Genomic DNA, 17,831 nt, shown 5'->3' on the forward strand with positions numbered 1-17,831 from the left:
TAATAGTGGCATTCATGAGCATTGATTCGAATAGGCACTGTACTTTCTAGACACTGTTCTTGTATCACCTTGTTCATCATCCATCCACATAGTATCATGATAGGCCGTGGATAAGATTTGATCCAGATTCATGGTAAAGCTTAACCACCCTAGGTACTACAATATCTCTGTCCTGCAACCACCATGTTGTGCCAGATTCTATCTAGGTCACGGCCACGAACGATCACACAATCTCAGAGTTTTCACCCTTACATCTGACTGATACCCAACAATCGTGGTGGCTGCATCTATAGTTGCATCCAGACGTGATTGTGTGCTGTAGCTGATCTAACCTACAACGGCAGCTGTTTGGCTGTACCATGGCATCGGTGTCAACGAACGTGTTGGGGTTTCTCTGCAGCCCGATCCTGTTCCGGTCGGCAGTACCGTCAGGCATATGCTGGGTGTGGCGGGTTGCACTCGGGAATGTCATGGGTTTTAATCTGCAGCTATCCGATCTCGGGAAGTGTCACATAGTTACCGGCATCTCTTTGACCGTACCTTATCTAATAAGTAGGCATGCCGTGAACTACGATAGGGGCTGAGCTACGATGAATGAAAATTTTCAACTAGCCTTTTATTAGTGCTGCCAAGAAATGCATGTTCAAAGCAAGAATAGCTGATAAGCAAAAGCAAAAGTACGGAGTGCGCGAATGTTGACGACCATGCCCAATCAAATGTGCACTCCGGACAAGGGAACACGAAAGATTTATCAAGAGAACATTTCAAAGAACCCACAGGCCCCCTTAGAACCATTAGGTCAAATTAGTATAGTGGGAGATCCTCACGACACATGATGTGTGCATAAGCAACACTTCACGCAACAACATTACTAGGTATTCATAAGTGTCAACCCGTTTCTGACCACATTAACCATTTGTATTTCGACTTGAAAATAAAGCAAGTTGCAGGTCAATGTCAATGTAAAAATCTCAATCTCAACCTCAAAAGTTATAGAAAGCATATGTGCTCATTTTCTTCGAGACATCGATCGATGTGCAAGTTTCCTCGTCTCATTAGTTGCATTATCAAATTCCAATCGCTATCGGGCACGCCAGCCCAACTGTAAGAAAAATCAATCAGGGTGCAATTTTAGCCAAACTCCTTTTCGCCTTTGTTTCATAGAAACTTAAGTTACTGTGTAACCGCCGTCAACTCGGATATCAGCGCCAGTGACATAGGAGGAGGCCTGTCAAGGATCACCGGTCAGTTCAGAACTTCGAAACGCCAGGGAGTACACTTACATCAGACAGCAGGAAAGCAACAGGACCCATGAGATCTTGAGGCTGGCCCATCTTGCCCTGGGGGATGAGGGAGGTCCACTTCGCTTTGAGATCAGGGTTGTCATCAAGGATCTTCTGAGTGCTGTGGTGACCACGTTAGTTACAGCTTTACTGGACTTAGCTTTGAGTACACTTACAGAGCAGTCAGCATGTATCCAGGAGAGATGCAGTTAACTCGAATGTTGGCATGAGCCCATTCAACGGCGAGAGATGCGGCAAGGTGCCGAACACCGGCCTTGGCGGCGTTGTAGGGAGCCTGTGGCTGAGGGACATTGACAATGGCACCGGACATGCTACCGATCATTACAATGCTTCCTGGGGCCCTTCGCTCCATCAGGTGGCGAGCAACTGAGGTCGCAAAGAGGTAAGTACCGTCGACATTGACAGCCCAAAGCTTGCGGAGACGGTCGATGGGGTAGTTCACAGCTTCAAAGTTCTCGGTGAAGCCAGCTGAAGTGACCAGGTTGTCGATTTTTCCATGCTCCTGAACGACCTCAGCGATACAAGCCTCGACAGACTCAGGGTCAGAAACATCGGCATAGTGGGCTGTGACCTTTGGGGTCCTAGGGGGGATATGTTTAGTCTGGCACAGTTGGAGCTTGTGAAATGATGAACTCACCGTCGAGCTCGAGGGTTCTCCTTCTTGAAAGCTTCAATGAGAAGACTGGTCTGCTTTTCAGCTTCTTCCTCTGTGGCATGGTCAGTATGACTTCTTTGTCCGCTGATCACAGGATATGCACTCACTGTTCATGTCAACGAGAGCAAGGTGAGAACCAGAAAAGACCATTCCCTGGCCCATGACAAGACCCAAACCACGAGCACCACCAGTGACGATACCGACATGACCATCAAGCGAAAATGTAGGAAGTGTGGGCTTCACGTACTGGCCACCAGTGCCAGCGACAGGCTCGCTGCTAGGGAGCTCATGGTCTTCTGGGTACTCGACCTCGATCTGAGGGTCAGTTTGGGCGTATTTTCCTGGCTTATCCTGGCGAGGCGGGCCACTGTGAAGCTTTCGTGCACCAGCGAACGTGATAGAAGGGCAGATCAGAGCCGGGGAGGCAATCCGGCGCGCACAAAGGCGCAGAGCGGGTGCAAAAGACATTGTCAATGAGCAACCCAAAGTGTGGGTATCACGAGAAGACGCGTGAAAGAGGAAAGAAGACAAGGAAGACTCTCTCTTGAGATAGACGATGTTGCTTTATGAAAGCAAACTGTGGCAGCCCAAAACCCAAGACTTGTGAGCTCAAGTGGCAATAGCTTGAGCTGGAGCTCCCTCAGCTTGACGTCGATGGTGCAGGGATAAGCACTGTTGATTAGCGCCCAGGAACAAAGCGGGAAAAGATGTACGCCAATGATGCCGCCAAAGTCAACTGTAATTCGAATTGGAGAACAGTGGTGACAATTGGGTGGATGGATGAATGAGGAGGAGGAGGGGGATAATTGGCGATGAAGTAATGGGGAGGTGCGAAGCAATTGTTATTTATTAATTTGTTATTGCGTATTACCTACACCACCAAGAATTCGTAAAGGGAGCTAGACCACCACCAGAAAAGACTTTGCTGATATTATGCTGAGCCTCCCGTTGCATTTCCCAAAATTTTGAGGTCTCGTGTAGGTAGCACTCGTCGTTCATCCCGCCTGGGCCTGAGTGACGGGAGAGCTCCCCACCAAAAAAAGCCTCCAGAGTCCACTAGAAACCTGGCCCCCACCCCCCGGTTCGGCCGGCTCTCATCTCATCTCAACGACATTTGATGGGCAAATCCACAATTCTATCTCGAATCCATGATGCAGCAACGGGGATCATATGCGCGGATCCCTTCCAGTTGTTCCAATTTGGCAACGCACATTACCATTGACGGTCTAGAATTCCCCATCCATCTCATCTTTCTTCCCTTTGCTTTGCTTTGCTTTGCCTTCCCCTCATTTACCCATCATTACCAAGACATTATTACAGTCTACTGCTAAGGTACGCTCAGATATTCTGTGGACTGACTGGATGGGAACCCCGCCCCAGGCATCAGTCTATAGAGAATGACCCCAGAACCTGACCTAACTTCATCTCTCTTAAGTGGCCTTTGGACTATACTAAGAACATACCGGAATCATACCATCAAAGTCTTCCAACATGTTCGATGGCTTAAGCGAGATGGAGACTAACGAGACTCGCAGGCAGCAGCTATTCAACCTCGAGGACCCAAAATTATAGAAGCCCGATCGTGGTAGTGCACCAACTAACTAACCCCTGACACTTGAACTGTCCCGGATTTCCATTTTCGGACCTGGGGGTGGAGGCCAGAAACATCCCCACAATGTTAACACTCGCCTAACCAAGGAGCTCTCTAGGTGAGAGCATGGGGTATCGAGACCCATGGAACAATCCCCAAAGCCAATGTTTCCTCTCTTCCAATTATCTCTACAATCCCTGCCCGTGGCCGCATAGCTCAGCTCTACGGCATCAAAACCGACTTTCTAAACGTTCTAGACAAGCAAATCATCACTCGTGTCCGGCTGGGTGTTTCAGAGCCTCAACATGCAGACTGCAATAGCCTATGATCTCGGTGGTAGAGTGACTTGAGAAGAAAAGAAAAGCAAAGAAAAGCAAAGAAAGTTGCTCACGGCATGAAGCCAAGAATGGTCAGGGCCACCACTTCAACATGTCGGTGGCGGGTCTATTATGCTCGGTGTGCAGGTGAGGTGTGTTGGCACCCCTTCACCGTTCGGCATGCCAGAGTCAGAAGTACAAACATATGTAACAGTGTCACATTTTGATCGATCGGAATTTCTCATGTCTCATCTCATTCCGGAGAGAGAAGAGAGAACTAGCGAGAAGAGAACAATAGAAGTTAGCCGACCTGTTTGAATCGGATCATCCTGTCACGAGGCCCTCGGCAAATCAACCAAGCCAGGTATCAAAAGCAAAATCAACCAGGGCTTTTCATTCGAGTTCTGTGCCGGGCGGTATTATTGGAGCATTGGAAACAAATGGAAACTTGTCATGACAAGAGCCTGATAGGAAATGTCATCTTGGTGGGAGTGACCGCGGCAACTCAACACCATTAGACATACCATGTAATATCACGATCTTTACTCCGTATAATTCAGTGCTCTACCGCTGAATTCCTGACCAATTCTTCCGTAATTTGCTATCAACTCTGTCAGCAAGTGAGAGAGTCTGAAGTACCCAATGGCAACCCAGACATGCCTGTTAGAGGTTGGGGATTTCATTGAGCCTCCATGAACTACTCCTCATAAGTTGCGTGGGGCTTGTCGCTTGGTGCATCGTGAGATTCACAAACTGTCTCAGACTTGACACTTTCATGGATTTTGATTTTTTTTAATCTTCTCGTTTCTTAGTTCCTGTGCTTTATTGGTTATTCAATCCATTCCAGCCAATATCTTGATACGCGATTCTTGCATCATAGCATGCTTAATCAAGATCGGATCGCTCTCGTCTAAGACCTGGCCCTGCGAGAGTCGACGATAGCTACACCTGTGGGGCTATTCTGCTGGCTCGGTGCCTGGTTTCTATCATTTCATGGCTAATGCATTGATCCTGGCGCGTGTTTTCATAGGTGAGCCCACACATCATGCTGTGTTGTTATACTTTCTCTTCAAGCCTGCGCATAGTCCTTGTTGAAAGCCCGACCGATAACCATTCTTCGAATCTCGGAAGTACCGGCTCCAATCTCATATAACTTGGCACTAAAAATGTGGTTAGTGAGCGGTTCAGAATTCAGTTATGTGCCCAAGGCCCTCAATGTCTTGAAGATTGATACCGGAGAGACAACAAGGGGTCTTAAACTTACTCTCGAAGCAATCGTGATGCGGGCATTTCCTCAACATAGCCCATTCCACCAAGAAGCTGAATACAGTCGAGTGTGCACTCCGTCGCCCGCTCAGCCGCATACAGGATGGCTCCCGCGCAGTCCTGTGTGCGGATCAAACCGTTCTCATCGACCGCCTTGGCGGTTGTGTAGGTATAGGCACGAGAAGCCTGGAGCTTCGTGTACATATCGGCGAGCTTGCCCTGGAGCAACTGGTTGTGAGCGATGGGCTGACCGAACTGCTTGCGCTGGTGTGTGAAGGGTAGGGAAACATCTAGCGAAGCCTGCATGATGCCCAGAGGTCCAGCGCTCAACACCAAGCGCTCCAGATCGAGACCTTCCATCAGGACTCGCACACCTCCGTTGACTTTGCCAAGGATGTTTTCTGTAGGTACGAAAACACCGTCAAACATCAGTTCGCCGGTGTTGCTGCCGCGCATGCCCATCTTGTCGAGTTTGCGAGCACAGCTGAAGCCCTCGCTCTTGGTATCCACGATGAAGGCCGTGATACCTTTAGAGGCCTTCTCGGGCTCTGTCTTGGCGTAAACCACAATAACATCGGCGTCAGGGCCGTTAGTGATCCACATCTTGGATCCGTTCAGGACATAGCCACCGTCAACGGCCTTTGCTGTTGTTCGCATGCTGACGACGTCACTGCCAGCACCAGACTCAGACATGGCCAGCGCGCCAACACTTGTGCCAGCAATGAGGCCAGGTAGGTACTTTTGCTTCTGCTCTGGAGATCCATTGAGTTGTAACTGGTTAACGCAGAGTTGTGAATGTGCTGCGTAACTGAGACCGATAGAACCAGAGGCTCGTGATAGCTCCTCCATAACAATGATGTGCGCCTGGTAACCCATGGCAAGACCGCCAACGTCCTCGTCAGCTGTGATGCCTAGAAAGCCAGCTTCACCAAGCTTTTGCCACATCTCTGCTGGGAAGGCATTTGTCTTGTCTGTCTTTGCGGCGACCTCTTCTGTGATCTCACGGCGTGTGAATTCCTGCACACGCTCCCTCAACTCATCGAGCTCCTCATTTGAAGGGGCTTCGAAGCCTTTGGGGTGTTTAGAAGAGTGCAAGCGAGACTGAATGACAGGGGGAGTGACAGCTGGACGGAACCGACGTGCCACGACAGGTCGTGCCAGTGATCTGAATGTTCGTACACTTGTTGCCATTGTGAAGGCGTCTACGGCTGAGATGAATGAAGTGAATGAATGAATGAATGGTAGAGAAACGAGATGATGAGAGTGTTTCTCTGCTTATCTTGGTTGTTTTCCCTTCTTCTTCTTGTTTTCTTAGATAGATTTGAAAATGACACGACCGAGGGAGTGAAAAGCGGCCGGAAAACACGGGCTTCGATAGCCGTCTTCGCGGCTTCTATCGGTCGGCCGGCTTACCCCAGGTTTTCGACGTCACAAGCCTCGGCCTTAGACGTAGCCCGCGCTTCGGCTTTAGAGATTGTTCATTCTTTAGGAGAATTGAGAAGAGCTTCCTTATTTCCCGTCCTTCTTCATTGAAAGAGCCTCTTGTTCTCGTCACAGACTTTTTCCAAAGCGAACTGAGTATCCCAGAACCACCAAAAGCAGAGCCTTCAGATCAGATATGACGCTATCACGTTCATCGCGCCAGGCGATACTGCTCGGTCGCCAGTTCAGTCGGCGCACACAGATCTCTTCACAGAAACGAGCTGTCGCAAATCTCACTCCTCCGCACCAGGCCAATGCCATCTCACGGATTCAGACAAACGTTGATCCGTCATCGGACGAGTTCAAGGAGAACGAGAAGCAGATGAGCGAGGTCATGAGCCGCATGCAGGAGCTCGCCCGCAAGATTCAGCAAGGAGGACCTGAGAAGGCCAGACAGAAGCACATCGCGCGCAAGAAGATGCTCCCCAGAGATCGAGTTACAGCTCTGATTGATCCTGGAACTACATTCATGGAGCTCTCGCCTATGGCTGGCCATGAGCTTTATCCAGAGGCTGAGGTGCCTGCAGGCGGTATCATCACCGGTGTGGGTGTTGTCGAGGGAGTGACATGCGTGATCGTCGCCAATGACAGCACAGTCAAGGGCGGCACATACTACCCCATTACAGTCAAGAAGCACTTGCGAGCGCAAGCTGTCGCAAGAGAAAACAAATTACCGTATGTAACGAAGCATTCTCACACAAAATGATACGCGAATTGACAGCTGCCAGATGCATCTACCTTGTCGACAGCGGCGGTGCCAACCTCCCCCATCAAGCCGACGTTTTCCCTGATCAGAACCACTTTGGTCGCATCTTCTATAACCAAGCCCGCATGAGCTCGGAGGGTATTCCCCAGATCGCTGTGGTCATGGGTCCTTGCACAGCAGGTGGCGCCTACGTTCCAGCAATGAGTGACGAGAGCATTATCGTCCAGGAGCAGGGTCATATCTTCCTCGCCGGTCCTCCCCTTGTTAAGGCTGCGACAGGAGAGGTTGTTAGCCACGAAGACTTGGGAGGCGGCAAGATGCACTCTTCTGTGTCTGGTGTTACAGACTACCTGGCTGTGGACGACGCACATGCTGTCGTATTGGCTCGTCGCTGCATTAGCAACCTCAACTGGCCCAAGAAGTCACCAGAGACTCAAGCCCCCAAGCCTGCCTTCTCAGAACCTCTCCACGATCCCGAGGAGCTCCTTGGCATTGCTACCACCAACCTGCGAAAGCCTCTGCCTATTCGCGAAGTCATTGCTCGTGTTGTGGATGGCTCTGAGTTCTCCGAGTTCAAGCGCGACTTCGGCACTACACTCGTGACTGGCTTCGCCGAGATCTACGGCCACAAGGTTGGCATCGTAGCCAATGATGGTATTCTCTTTGCCTCGTCCGCTGTCAAGGGCGCTCACTTCATTGAGCTCTGCTCTCAGCGCGGCATCCCATTGGTATTCCTACAGAACATTTCCGGATTCATGGTAGGATCACAGTCCGAGCGTGACGGTATTGCAAAGCACGGTGCCAAGCTAGTCACCGCTGTTGCATGTGCTGATGTACCCAAATTCACCGTCGTCGTTGGTGGCAGCTACGGCGCCGGAAACTACGGAATGTGCGGACGAGCTTACAGTCCAAGATTCTTGTGGATGTGGCCCAACGCCAAGGTTGGTGTTATGGGTAGCGAGCAATTGGCTGCTGTAATGGAGACTGTCGGCAAGACTGTCGATGGTGGGCTAAAGGAGCGTATTGAGAAGGAGAGCGATGCCACATTCTCCTCTGCTCGATTATGGGTGAGTCACATCTTCATGACTCTTTGTGGATGAATCAAGGCTAACATTTTTGTAGGACGATGGCATTATCCCCCCTCAACATACAAGACGATACCTGGGTCTGGGTCTGCAGGCTGCTATGGGAGGTAGAAACGAGGTCAAGGCCGGTGATACCAGATTTGGCGTCTTCCGAATGTAATGACTTGCATGCAGTAAAATATGTTAATCTATTAGAAACACCTACTGAAGTTTATGTTGACATGTGGGTTGGGAAAGAGTTGGGAAAGGCTGGGCATTGCATAGGGCTTTGTGAACAAGTCAAGAGCTCAGTATGTCTTGTCCGGTGCATCCCTGTCACAGTCCTCGGGGCTTTACTCATAAGCTTACACGACATACACGTAAGTCATATATATAGATCTTCTAGGCTGGTATACTCGGGTGTACGCCCCATCTCTGAATGGAACTAATACCCACTAGCCAACGCATGCATAACTGTTGGGCATTGGAATGTAGATGCTCCTAGTGTTAAGATGTTATTCTATGATTCTCGCTCCTTTATGTGGCTTTACAAGTTACGTGATTCTAATCGCTTTATCGACCAGGCTCACTACCTAGTGGGACATGACCACATTTTAGATTTGCAATGAGGTATCCTGATAGTGAGTGTCACACCCGTAGAGTACCAAAATTGTGTAAAAAGAGGCCTTTAGATGAAATACGATAAGAGATTGTATACCCTGTGTACTGAATATGCTAAGATCTCGTTGTTAGGTATTAGCAAATGAGTTTTGACTTTATGATGGGTAGAATCAACTTACCCTAGAGATACATGGAATACGCGGGTTATGGAAAATCAATAAATGATCGACACTCGGCAAAGATCCATCCCACCCTGGCGAACTGATGACGTTGGAAGGCCCCCACCGATAAACATGAAACACGCCAAGGAATGACGATGGAACCCAACTAAAGTGATAACATGCAGGTCTGATTTGTCTGGACCCAACGCCCGGACATTGATCAATTGTGTATGTACAGCCATTCATGGCTGTTTGCTTTTGATCATGTGAAGCTTCGGGTCCAAACAAACAGTAATTACCTATGTTTAATAAATGCCATCTTGTTGGCCAAAAGCAACGGTCACACAACGGGAAATGCTTTCCTTTACGCCAGGGCACGGAATCGATCGAATCCAGATCTTGAAGGGTGAAACACCACGTCGACTCAAATGTAGCCGACACAAGTCAACTTCCAGGGCCCCTTGTGAGTTATCGTAAGATGCGGACACGATAACAGTTGAAGCGTCGCAGATGCTAGTAACTCTGTTAGATGCTCCGACGGTTCCGAGCGAGTTCTGTATCAGAGTTAAGAAGCGCAGGCTAAACTCACAAAATGTTATGTGATTCAGGCTCAAGTTGGCGGACGGACTGTTGGTAATATGAAGAAATTAAAGGCCATGAACTCAATTGATATGAAATCGCGCATGACCGTGGCTAGTGCATCAAACAAATTGAATCTCATCAAGCACCAAACGACGGACGCTACTCAATGTGATCGTCTAATGTCCGAGGCAGAAGCCTTACCGTGCACTAATGGGGTAGTCTATCTAATCGAGCCCACGCGAGTTAGCTTGATATGTAGCGTGACTTCGGCTGTTTATTTCGGGTGTGTCAATTGACATTCATCAAATTATCGTGAACATTTGTTCAGCTTCTTGGTGCAAGGCTGAGCGCAAAAAGCTTGGCCTGTCAAGGTGGAGGAAACAAATAAGATTACCTCCGAACTGATGGAGTCAAATTAAATTGCTCTCGACAGAATGAAAGAAAATAAAGATTGATAAAAGTATGGAGCGCATTCTAAGACATCCAAGGGCCCTAGAAGAGGAGCGTGAACCCTGGAAATTATCTGACAAAAGATGGATCTCGTCTTGTGTTGGTCTTGGTGTTGGTGTTGAGAGAGAGAGACAGACATTGACTGACTGTGAGAGAGCTCAAAAAGTCAAAAAAGGTGGCTTGCACTCTGTGACTAGGGCCCGAGCTGCAGGAACACAGCACGCTAGTGTTTCTGCTAAACTTGAGAAGCTACCTAGTACCTAGGTAGGCTGTTGCAAGGGACCCCCCCCTAATTCACCTTAGGTTAGCGGCTTGGCTGGGCTTGGCTTCTAGGGGTTTTCGACAGTCGATACCCTGACATGATTGGTGGGACTTACACTTCAGACGGATGAGCAGCCAGTGGGAGAACAGTGGCTTGTCTCCCGTGCATTTATGGGGAAAAACGGCCAACGGCCAGACGCGCCCCTTTGAGAGGTCATGACCGCTGCCCCTTCATCTCTGACTCTCTATCGTCTCTGTTCGTATTGCGCTCCGTGTGAGTGAATCTGATTCTTGAATGGCGTTTGTGAAAGTGAGCAGGGTGGTCCCATGTTGGAATAACGACGATCCTGCAGCAAGATGCTAAGTATCGTGATGGGGCTTGCTCACCCGTAATAACTGGATCAGTCGAGTGGGTGTTTGTGTTGTCTCTGTGCCTCTCCCGTGCTCCCGTCTGGGTGTTCCATTGTGGAATAGCCCTGTTTCGCAGGTGAGCGAAGTTCGGGTGCTTGCTCAACTCCAACCTAGGGTCTCACCAATCTACTAATGTACCCGGGGCTTGGGTCGTCCTTTCAGTTCCATTTCCTCTCTTCTCCCCTCGCTTCGCCTCGCTTTTCTTCCTCCTCTCCAACCTCACCCGCACTCTTTGTGCCTATTGTACTGTACTGGTACCTACAAGCCTGCTTCGACCCAAGCTGTCGTAGGCTGCGCCTCGTTACATTCATTCGTTACTACTTTGATTTTTCTCCAACTGTGCTTCTATTGTGCACCTTTTTTCACAACTCTTCTCTTTTACTATTCCTTTTTTTAACGGGTCTGTCTAGAAGATAATCAGACCAACTTTTTTCTTCTTAACTCTTCTTTTTGCTTTGATAATTTTGACAATTAAGTAAGGGGGCCACAAAGAGATAATCAGGTTCAAGGAAAGAAGCAAGAGCTGGGAAATCAAACGCCTCACCACGCCTTCCTCCTCAACAAACAATTGGTGCCTCATCGATCTGGCCTTAGCTTCTATCCTTCTATAGGATTTCCTTTCACCACTCACAACCATTATCGTCTCATCACCTGGAGCATTCTCAAACCATCGAGACGCAACTTTGAAACGCGATTCGTCCAGAGCCATCTCCTCGGTGACACGCCGCCTCGTCTCACGACGTCGGCATCGACTTTGGCCTTTGCCCACTGGTTCTCGATTCCGACTCGAATTTCGTCCCCATCTGCTGTGCTGCTCTACTACGGAACCGATCCCTTCCATCCTTTTAGTCGTTGATTGCGAGCCCCTGTGACGTTGACTTGATTTGTCGCGCCCAAATGATCTCATGAAGTCGTGACCTTCTTTCGCTTCTTCGGTATGTTTTCCCTTCCGTTGTTACCAACTCTTGAGATGGCCTGGACATTATCTTGATTGTTTCACTTCAATTTTTCGCATCTTCCTTCACCCATATCCCCTTGTAATACTAACACTTTCTCTTCAGACTATTTCTCATTTGCATTGCTTGCAGCGCCTGCGAGGTCTGGATTACCGTGCAACAATCTCTCATTTTTGGGTCGATCCGTCTTATTTTCTCTCACGTTCTCTTCTATCCAAGTTTTCATCTTGCCTATTTTTACTTCGCTTCTCAAATTTCTCGTAACCTCGACATAGCCTGTGGCTGTACGACCCGATCGAGTCCAAAAGAAGTCAGCTTTTTATGTTGCAGCACCCAAACAATTCGCACACAGACTGCTTTGTCCATATACGAACGCCGTGTCAGTGATTCCCCACAAGGTCGATTCAAGCGCTGCAGGTCATCGGATACTCGCATCATTTCATCACTTCGGTTCTTCGCAACTTCTCGGCTTCCTACCTACAGTTGAACTGCATACAGGGGCTCGCTACCGGATTCCTAACCGTGTTACGCTGTTGGTTTGGATGAACTCGTGATTTGGCATAAAGGACCCAAATGAGTCAGATGTATGATGGAAGAGGGATGGACTCAGCACCCGCATCTGGATCTGTAAGGAGAGCACGCGAGATGGCCCAAGGTGGATATCCGCGACAGCAGCCTCTAAACCCAGACAACATGGACGACAGCCCGCCTGGCGAACTGAGGGCTCCTCCTCGTCGACCCATGGGAGGACACCCTTCCGCGCAGTCAAGGCTTCCGAAACCCAAGGCTGCGCCTGCCATTGATTATAGAAGTGGAAATTCTGGTGTTGCCATATCTCGACCACAGCAAGTTCCACAATGGCCTCTACCCGGCCCTCCGATGGCTGCTATGAATTCGCCTGACACCGAACCATATCGACCACCACCCGGTCGACCGACTCAGGCCCCTCAACGACCACCCAGACCCAGCCAAGTTCCTTCTTTGCTGGATCAGTCTCGACTCCAAGAACCGACCCCGGTGTTTCTCACACCCGAGTCTGACGACTATCACTCTTCTGTTCCGCCTTCCCCATCCTCCCGAATGACCACCTCTAGTCTTGGATCGCTCCCTGACTTCCCTGAGCCCAATCAATCGACAGCTACAGATTCTAATAGAAGAAGTGTCAATCTGGGCCCCCCAAGAGCGAGCGCTAATCTAGGACCTCCCCCGTCATCTCGCAGGGGTGCATCATCCTTCTACTCACACGCTTCTTTTGTCTCGCCGATTCCCGAAGAGAGTCTCAATTCGAGGTCGCACGGCTCTTACGCCTCAAGTGCGGCTATGCCTGAAAGTTGGCCAGCAGGTTCTCGGGCTGTCAGTCCCTCGTATTACGACGAGACAGACAACAAGAGTCAGGATTCCGCGTATGATGAGTTCCATGACGAGAGCAAACTGGTCCGCAGTGCAAGCATCGGCAAGAGAGGAAAGCCCTCAATTGTTACTACCAAATCATTCATTATGGAGCCCAATCACCGACCTGCGCCATCACCGGTTCAGCCTTTCGACTCGGGAACCGGCTATATTGATGCTTCAACAAGCTCTTCTAACACCCTTCCTCTGGCGAAGACGTTGGCACCTTCGCAAAACCCTCATGACGGCCTTAGCCCCGACGCTATCTTGGGTGCATATGCTGCTGCCAGCGCCACCAACTTGTCAGAAGTACCAGTGCCGGCGCCAACGCCTTCACCTCAGCCTTATAGTCGACTTTCGGCTATTCGACGACCCCCAAAGCTGGACATTGAAGCAGTGAGAAGGGCAGAGGAGAGGGGCAGTATCACCAGCTTGCCTGATCTGATTCGACGTGCAACTCGCCTTGCGACCATGATTGATTCTGGCAAAAGACCAGCGAGCCGATTCGACAACTTGAATGATTTCTTTGACGACAAGGGGCAGACTCGAGGGGGTGACAAAGAAAACTCAGGTAAGAAGATCTGCTTTAGGATATGATGTTTTGATGAACTTACCTGTCCTAGGACTATCGGATATGCTGGCAGCATTCCCTCCTCCCGCACAACAACCAGAGCGACAGAACCGTGGATCCTGGTTTCGGACGACATCTTGGCCCCTGGCCCCCACCCGCCAGGGTGATGCTCCTTCACGATCTGGCCTTCGCGAGATGACGCCTTCGGATGAAGGCCAGGGCAAGCGACGTCGGCACTGCTGCGGTCTGCCTGTGTGGGCGTTTGTCCTCTTACTACTGTTGCTTGTTGGTATAATTCTGGCCGCTGTCCTTGTACCGTTGGAATTTTTCGTCTTTAAGAACTTGGGCAATGATGAAAAGCCAAAGTCTGCCCTTGCTCAATGCCAAGAATCATTAAAGTGCCAGAACGGTGGAACAAACATCATGTCGCAGGGTACATGCTCATGCATTTGCACAAATGGTTTTACAGGCTCCGACTGTAGCGCAGGTGGCTCCGATGGTTGCACGACTACAGACTTAGGCAACGATCTGAACAACGTGACGCTTGGTAAAAGTATTCCACGCCTTATCGAGAACAGCCAGAAAAACTTTTCTGTCCCTCTATCTGGCACTGCCATCATGGCAAAGATCAATGCTGCAGAGCTGTCCTGTATTGCCCAGAACTCCCTGGTTACTTTTGATGGCGCTGCAGCACGCAAAAGGACTTTGCTCGACAGCCTGGCTCTCCAATTCAAGCGAGAGGCCGCTGCACCGACTCTCATTGCCCGTGCACCTGAAACTGCCCCTGCCGTCGTCGTATCGTCTGAAACCGCCGCGCCAACTACACTGGTGGTTGACGAGGGACGCCCCGAAAACGCGCCAACCTCAACAAGCGAAGCTGGCAATGCTGCACAGACCTCAGCGGCAGCAGACCCATCGCAGACACAGGACCCGATGACCAAGTTCAAGATCACAAACGAGGTCCTCGACTTTGCGCGTATTGCCGTCCTCTATGTGTTGCAGGAGGAGGACGTAGAGAGTGCCGAGGACGCTCAATCTAGCCTTGCACAATTCTTTGCCAAGGCTCGTAAAGAAGCAGGCGTTTTGGTAAAAGAGGCAGCTAATGTCAGTATTGGCGACAAGGAATCGGTTGACTTGTTGAGGTACAAGATCAGTATCGGATCCAAGACAATAGGAGGAAACGTGAAGCGTCATGTGTTATCTCCAATGGCTACTCTCACCCACCCGTCTCTTCGGCATAGAGCAGTCCATTGGCCAAGGTGAAGCAGAGCAGCGAGGTTCAGATGATCCAGGAGTCAAGAGTAGACACTGTATATAAGGCATGAACATAGGTAAATATGCATTTCGCAATGATGGCGTCGGTATAGTGCTTTCGTTTCGTTATTTGCTTCAGTTCAGCTGCGCCAGGGCCGGGCCATGGATGGTAATGAGTGCGGAATAAGTAACGGGACAGATGAAGAAGACGGAGAAAGAAAAGAAGGAAAGGAGGAAGAATTTTGCATAGGCATTTCGGAGGCGCCCTTTTCATTTTGTCCTTCTATTCTAACCCCCCCCTTTTACAATATGTAACACTCGCGAGCGAGATTAGCAAGGGCGTTGTACTAAAAGATAGAGGCCTCAGGACTTGATACTCGATGCTATGAATCGCAAGATTTAGATCATTAGCTCTTTATGAGTAAGGGGTGTCTGGCTTTTCTTTATACCATTCCTGAATTTTATGTTGCATTATTCACCTTAAGGCTGGTAAAAGACCTCCTCAACTGGCTTCCACCAAGAAGGCTCGCCGGCCTCGGAGCTCACTGCACCAGGCACGAGACTCTCCTGCCAGGCATCTGTCATCTTCCACCATTCTCTCACACGAGGGTTCTTTGCCATCTTTTCCATGTCGCCACTGTAATCCGAGCCGATATATTTGAACGAGGCGAAGAGAATGTGACTCTGGTCATCGTAGAAAATGCTGTCTATACAAGCGATCAGTCTCTATTACAATTGCCTTGTAGAAACACCTCAGGATAGGCCATACAGTCTCGAATATTGCACTCTTGGATCTGCTTGAGGACGTCGGGCCAGACTCTGGCGTGAACTTCCTTGTACTCAGCAAGGTGCTGAGGCCTCAGTTTGACGATCTGAGCGAATCGGCGAGCTGTTTGTGACATGTTGTGTTTTATAAGTGGCGGATCGTACTGTGCGTATTGTTGGTGAGAGTGAGAGTGACAGTAGTAAAGTAAGACAAAATAGGATCAAAGTAGTCTAGCAGCTACAGACTTTCAGAACCAACTCCAGATTGGATGGGATTGGGAACAAGTAGTTAGTTATATAGCTATACTCGGGTGTCGGGCTAGAATATAGCGAGTCGAAACCCCGCATACGACCGGACCTTTCTATCCACACTTGATGACTTTGGATCGCGAATGCTCTCCCCCAAAGTGGAAGCTAACTTATTCAGAGTGTGAGCGGATAGTGCCCATTCAGGGTCCACAGCCTGTGTGGGGGATGTAGACTTTGGGTGGCACTACTATTTCATAATTGGCGATCTTGGTCTCATATAGTGAATGCATCAAATACCTACATAGTATATCCGACACGAGTTTATGAAGTTCAAGTAATTCATCGACGTATTTCAAGTTTAGCCAACAGTGCCTAGACCATCCATAACCTGATAGACACCGCTGAATCTTTAAAGAAAGGACAATTGCAATTCCAAATCGTTACCAAAGAAAGCCACGCCAAGTCTGATGCGTACGTAGCAATCCAGTTCATAAGACATAATCCCATCCACCATACTCATAACGCCTATCCCGAGCCCGGATCCTTTAAAAACATACAATCTTTGGTATAAATAACACGCCTGTCGTAGAAGGCTGTGTTGGTAGTGTGCGTTCCCCTTTTCTATCAACCGTGGCTAAAATGCGGGCAAGTACAGAGTCTTAGAAATCGACTTCTAGTTGCGTGGCTCGTACTGGGGAAGAGCCTCCTCGTCGACCATAAGACCGGACTTTTCATCTTCAACAAGCATTTCGGTGATGGCGGCCTTGTGAGTAGCACCAGGGGCAAGCTCAGGCTCGGAGTCGGAAGATTCACCCTTGAACATGCGGATCACACGGAGAACCATGGCACAAAGGAACATGGTGAAACTGATTATGTCAGTATGGTGCAAATTGAAGAATAGCAGGGAATTGACTTACAATGCAACTCCGACACCGGCAGCAACACCCATAAGGACAGGGATGATAATATATGCCGTGACGTGTGTAAAAACATCACTCCACGACTGCTCGGGGGCCTTGTTGACAAGAGGACCGTGCTTGAAGTTGTCGGTAGGCTTGTTCTCACCCTTACCATGACCGTGATGGGGCTTGCGACCGTGACCATGGCCCTTACCCTTACCCTTCATTCCGTGGCAGCCCTTACCCTTGAACTTGCCCTTGACATCCTTCCAGGTATCGTGGACCATGCCCTTGGCGCGGCACCACATATCACAGTCCTCTGGTGTCTTCTCGCCATCACCCTTGACCTCGATGCTTCCGATGATGATCTCGCCAACAGGAGCCTTGATGAGCTTTACTGTGACAGGAGGGACGCCGTCGACAAAACGGTCTCCGACTTCGATGATCCTGACTTCGACGTTGACAACCTCGAGATGTTGATCCTTATCGACTCCTTCAGGACGAATAGCCAAGCCATATCCCAGTCGACGCATATCGCTCTTGCCATTGGCCTTGATAACAGCTGCCGACAGGTCTCCGTTCCAAGGGTCGGCGTGAGGATAGAGTTCGAAGCCGTTTAATACCAGACGACGGTCTTGAATGCCGAAATTGAGTTCGAGTTGGCTATCATGGCCGCGGCACTGGAGGCAAGGGACGTCTACGACTTGACCATAGGCGGTCTCGGGGATCTCAAAAGTGTCGACCTCGATGGGAAGAGTGCGGAAGATGCTGTCGTCCTTGTCAGAAGTCTCTGGGACGATGAGGACAGCAGCGGCGGTCGCTGCAAGGGCGAGCGGCTTGAAAAGCATGATGTGATGGAGTATTCGGTATATGTGAT

At 49.6% G+C, this 17,831-nt stretch overlaps 6 protein-coding genes; 2 read left to right on the forward strand and 4 right to left on the reverse strand.

Annotated features, from left to right (window-relative positions):
• Positions 1-1,168: 1,168 nt before the first annotated feature.
• Positions 1,169-2,427, reverse strand: FFUJ_05996 (related to D-arabinitol 2-dehydrogenase; the record flags this gene model as incomplete). XM_023579271.1 has 5 exons in its annotated part: positions 1,169-1,228; positions 1,284-1,404; positions 1,460-1,885; positions 1,942-2,011; positions 2,067-2,427. 5 exons carry the CDS (start codon positions 2,425-2,427, stop codon positions 1,169-1,171), a joined length of 1,038 nt encoding a protein of 345 aa, XP_023432139.1.
• A 2,509-nt stretch (positions 2,428-4,936) lies between these two features.
• FFUJ_05997 (probable isovaleryl-CoA dehydrogenase) lies at positions 4,937-6,324 on the reverse strand (the record flags this gene model as incomplete). XM_023579272.1 has 2 exons in its annotated part: positions 4,937-5,027; positions 5,132-6,324. 2 exons carry the CDS (start codon positions 6,322-6,324, stop codon positions 4,937-4,939), a joined length of 1,284 nt encoding a protein of 427 aa, XP_023432140.1.
• A 427-nt stretch (positions 6,325-6,751) lies between these two features.
• Positions 6,752-8,566, forward strand: FFUJ_05998 (probable methylcrotonyl-CoA carboxylase beta chain, mitochondrial precursor; the record flags this gene model as incomplete). XM_023579274.1 has 3 exons in its annotated part: positions 6,752-7,290; positions 7,344-8,388; positions 8,444-8,566. 3 exons carry the CDS (start codon positions 6,752-6,754, stop codon positions 8,564-8,566), a joined length of 1,707 nt encoding a protein of 568 aa, XP_023432141.1.
• Positions 8,567-12,400: 3,834 nt separating this feature from the next.
• Positions 12,401-15,050, forward strand: FFUJ_05999 (uncharacterized protein; the record flags this gene model as incomplete). XM_023579275.1 has 2 exons in its annotated part: positions 12,401-13,787; positions 13,840-15,050. The coding sequence occupies 2 exons, from the start codon at positions 12,401-12,403 to the stop codon at positions 15,048-15,050; spliced, it is 2,598 nt and encodes an 865-aa protein (XP_023432142.1).
• Positions 15,051-15,521: 471 nt separating this feature from the next.
• FFUJ_06000 (uncharacterized protein) lies at positions 15,522-15,943 on the reverse strand (the record flags this gene model as incomplete). XM_023579276.1 has 2 exons in its annotated part: positions 15,522-15,748; positions 15,811-15,943. 2 exons carry the CDS (start codon positions 15,941-15,943, stop codon positions 15,522-15,524), a joined length of 360 nt encoding a protein of 119 aa, XP_023432143.1.
• A 785-nt stretch (positions 15,944-16,728) lies between these two features.
• FFUJ_06001 (uncharacterized protein) lies at positions 16,729-17,802 on the reverse strand (the record flags this gene model as incomplete). XM_023579277.1 has 2 exons in its annotated part: positions 16,729-16,921; positions 16,973-17,802. 2 exons carry the CDS (start codon positions 17,800-17,802, stop codon positions 16,729-16,731), a joined length of 1,023 nt encoding a protein of 340 aa, XP_023432144.1.
• Between the last annotated feature and the right edge of the window lie 29 nt (positions 17,803-17,831).

Source organism: Fusarium fujikuroi, chromosome FFUJ_chr06, assembly GCF_900079805.1.
Source record: "Fusarium fujikuroi IMI 58289 draft genome, chromosome FFUJ_chr06".
Taxonomy (NCBI): Eukaryota; Fungi; Ascomycota; class Sordariomycetes; order Hypocreales; family Nectriaceae; genus Fusarium; species Fusarium fujikuroi.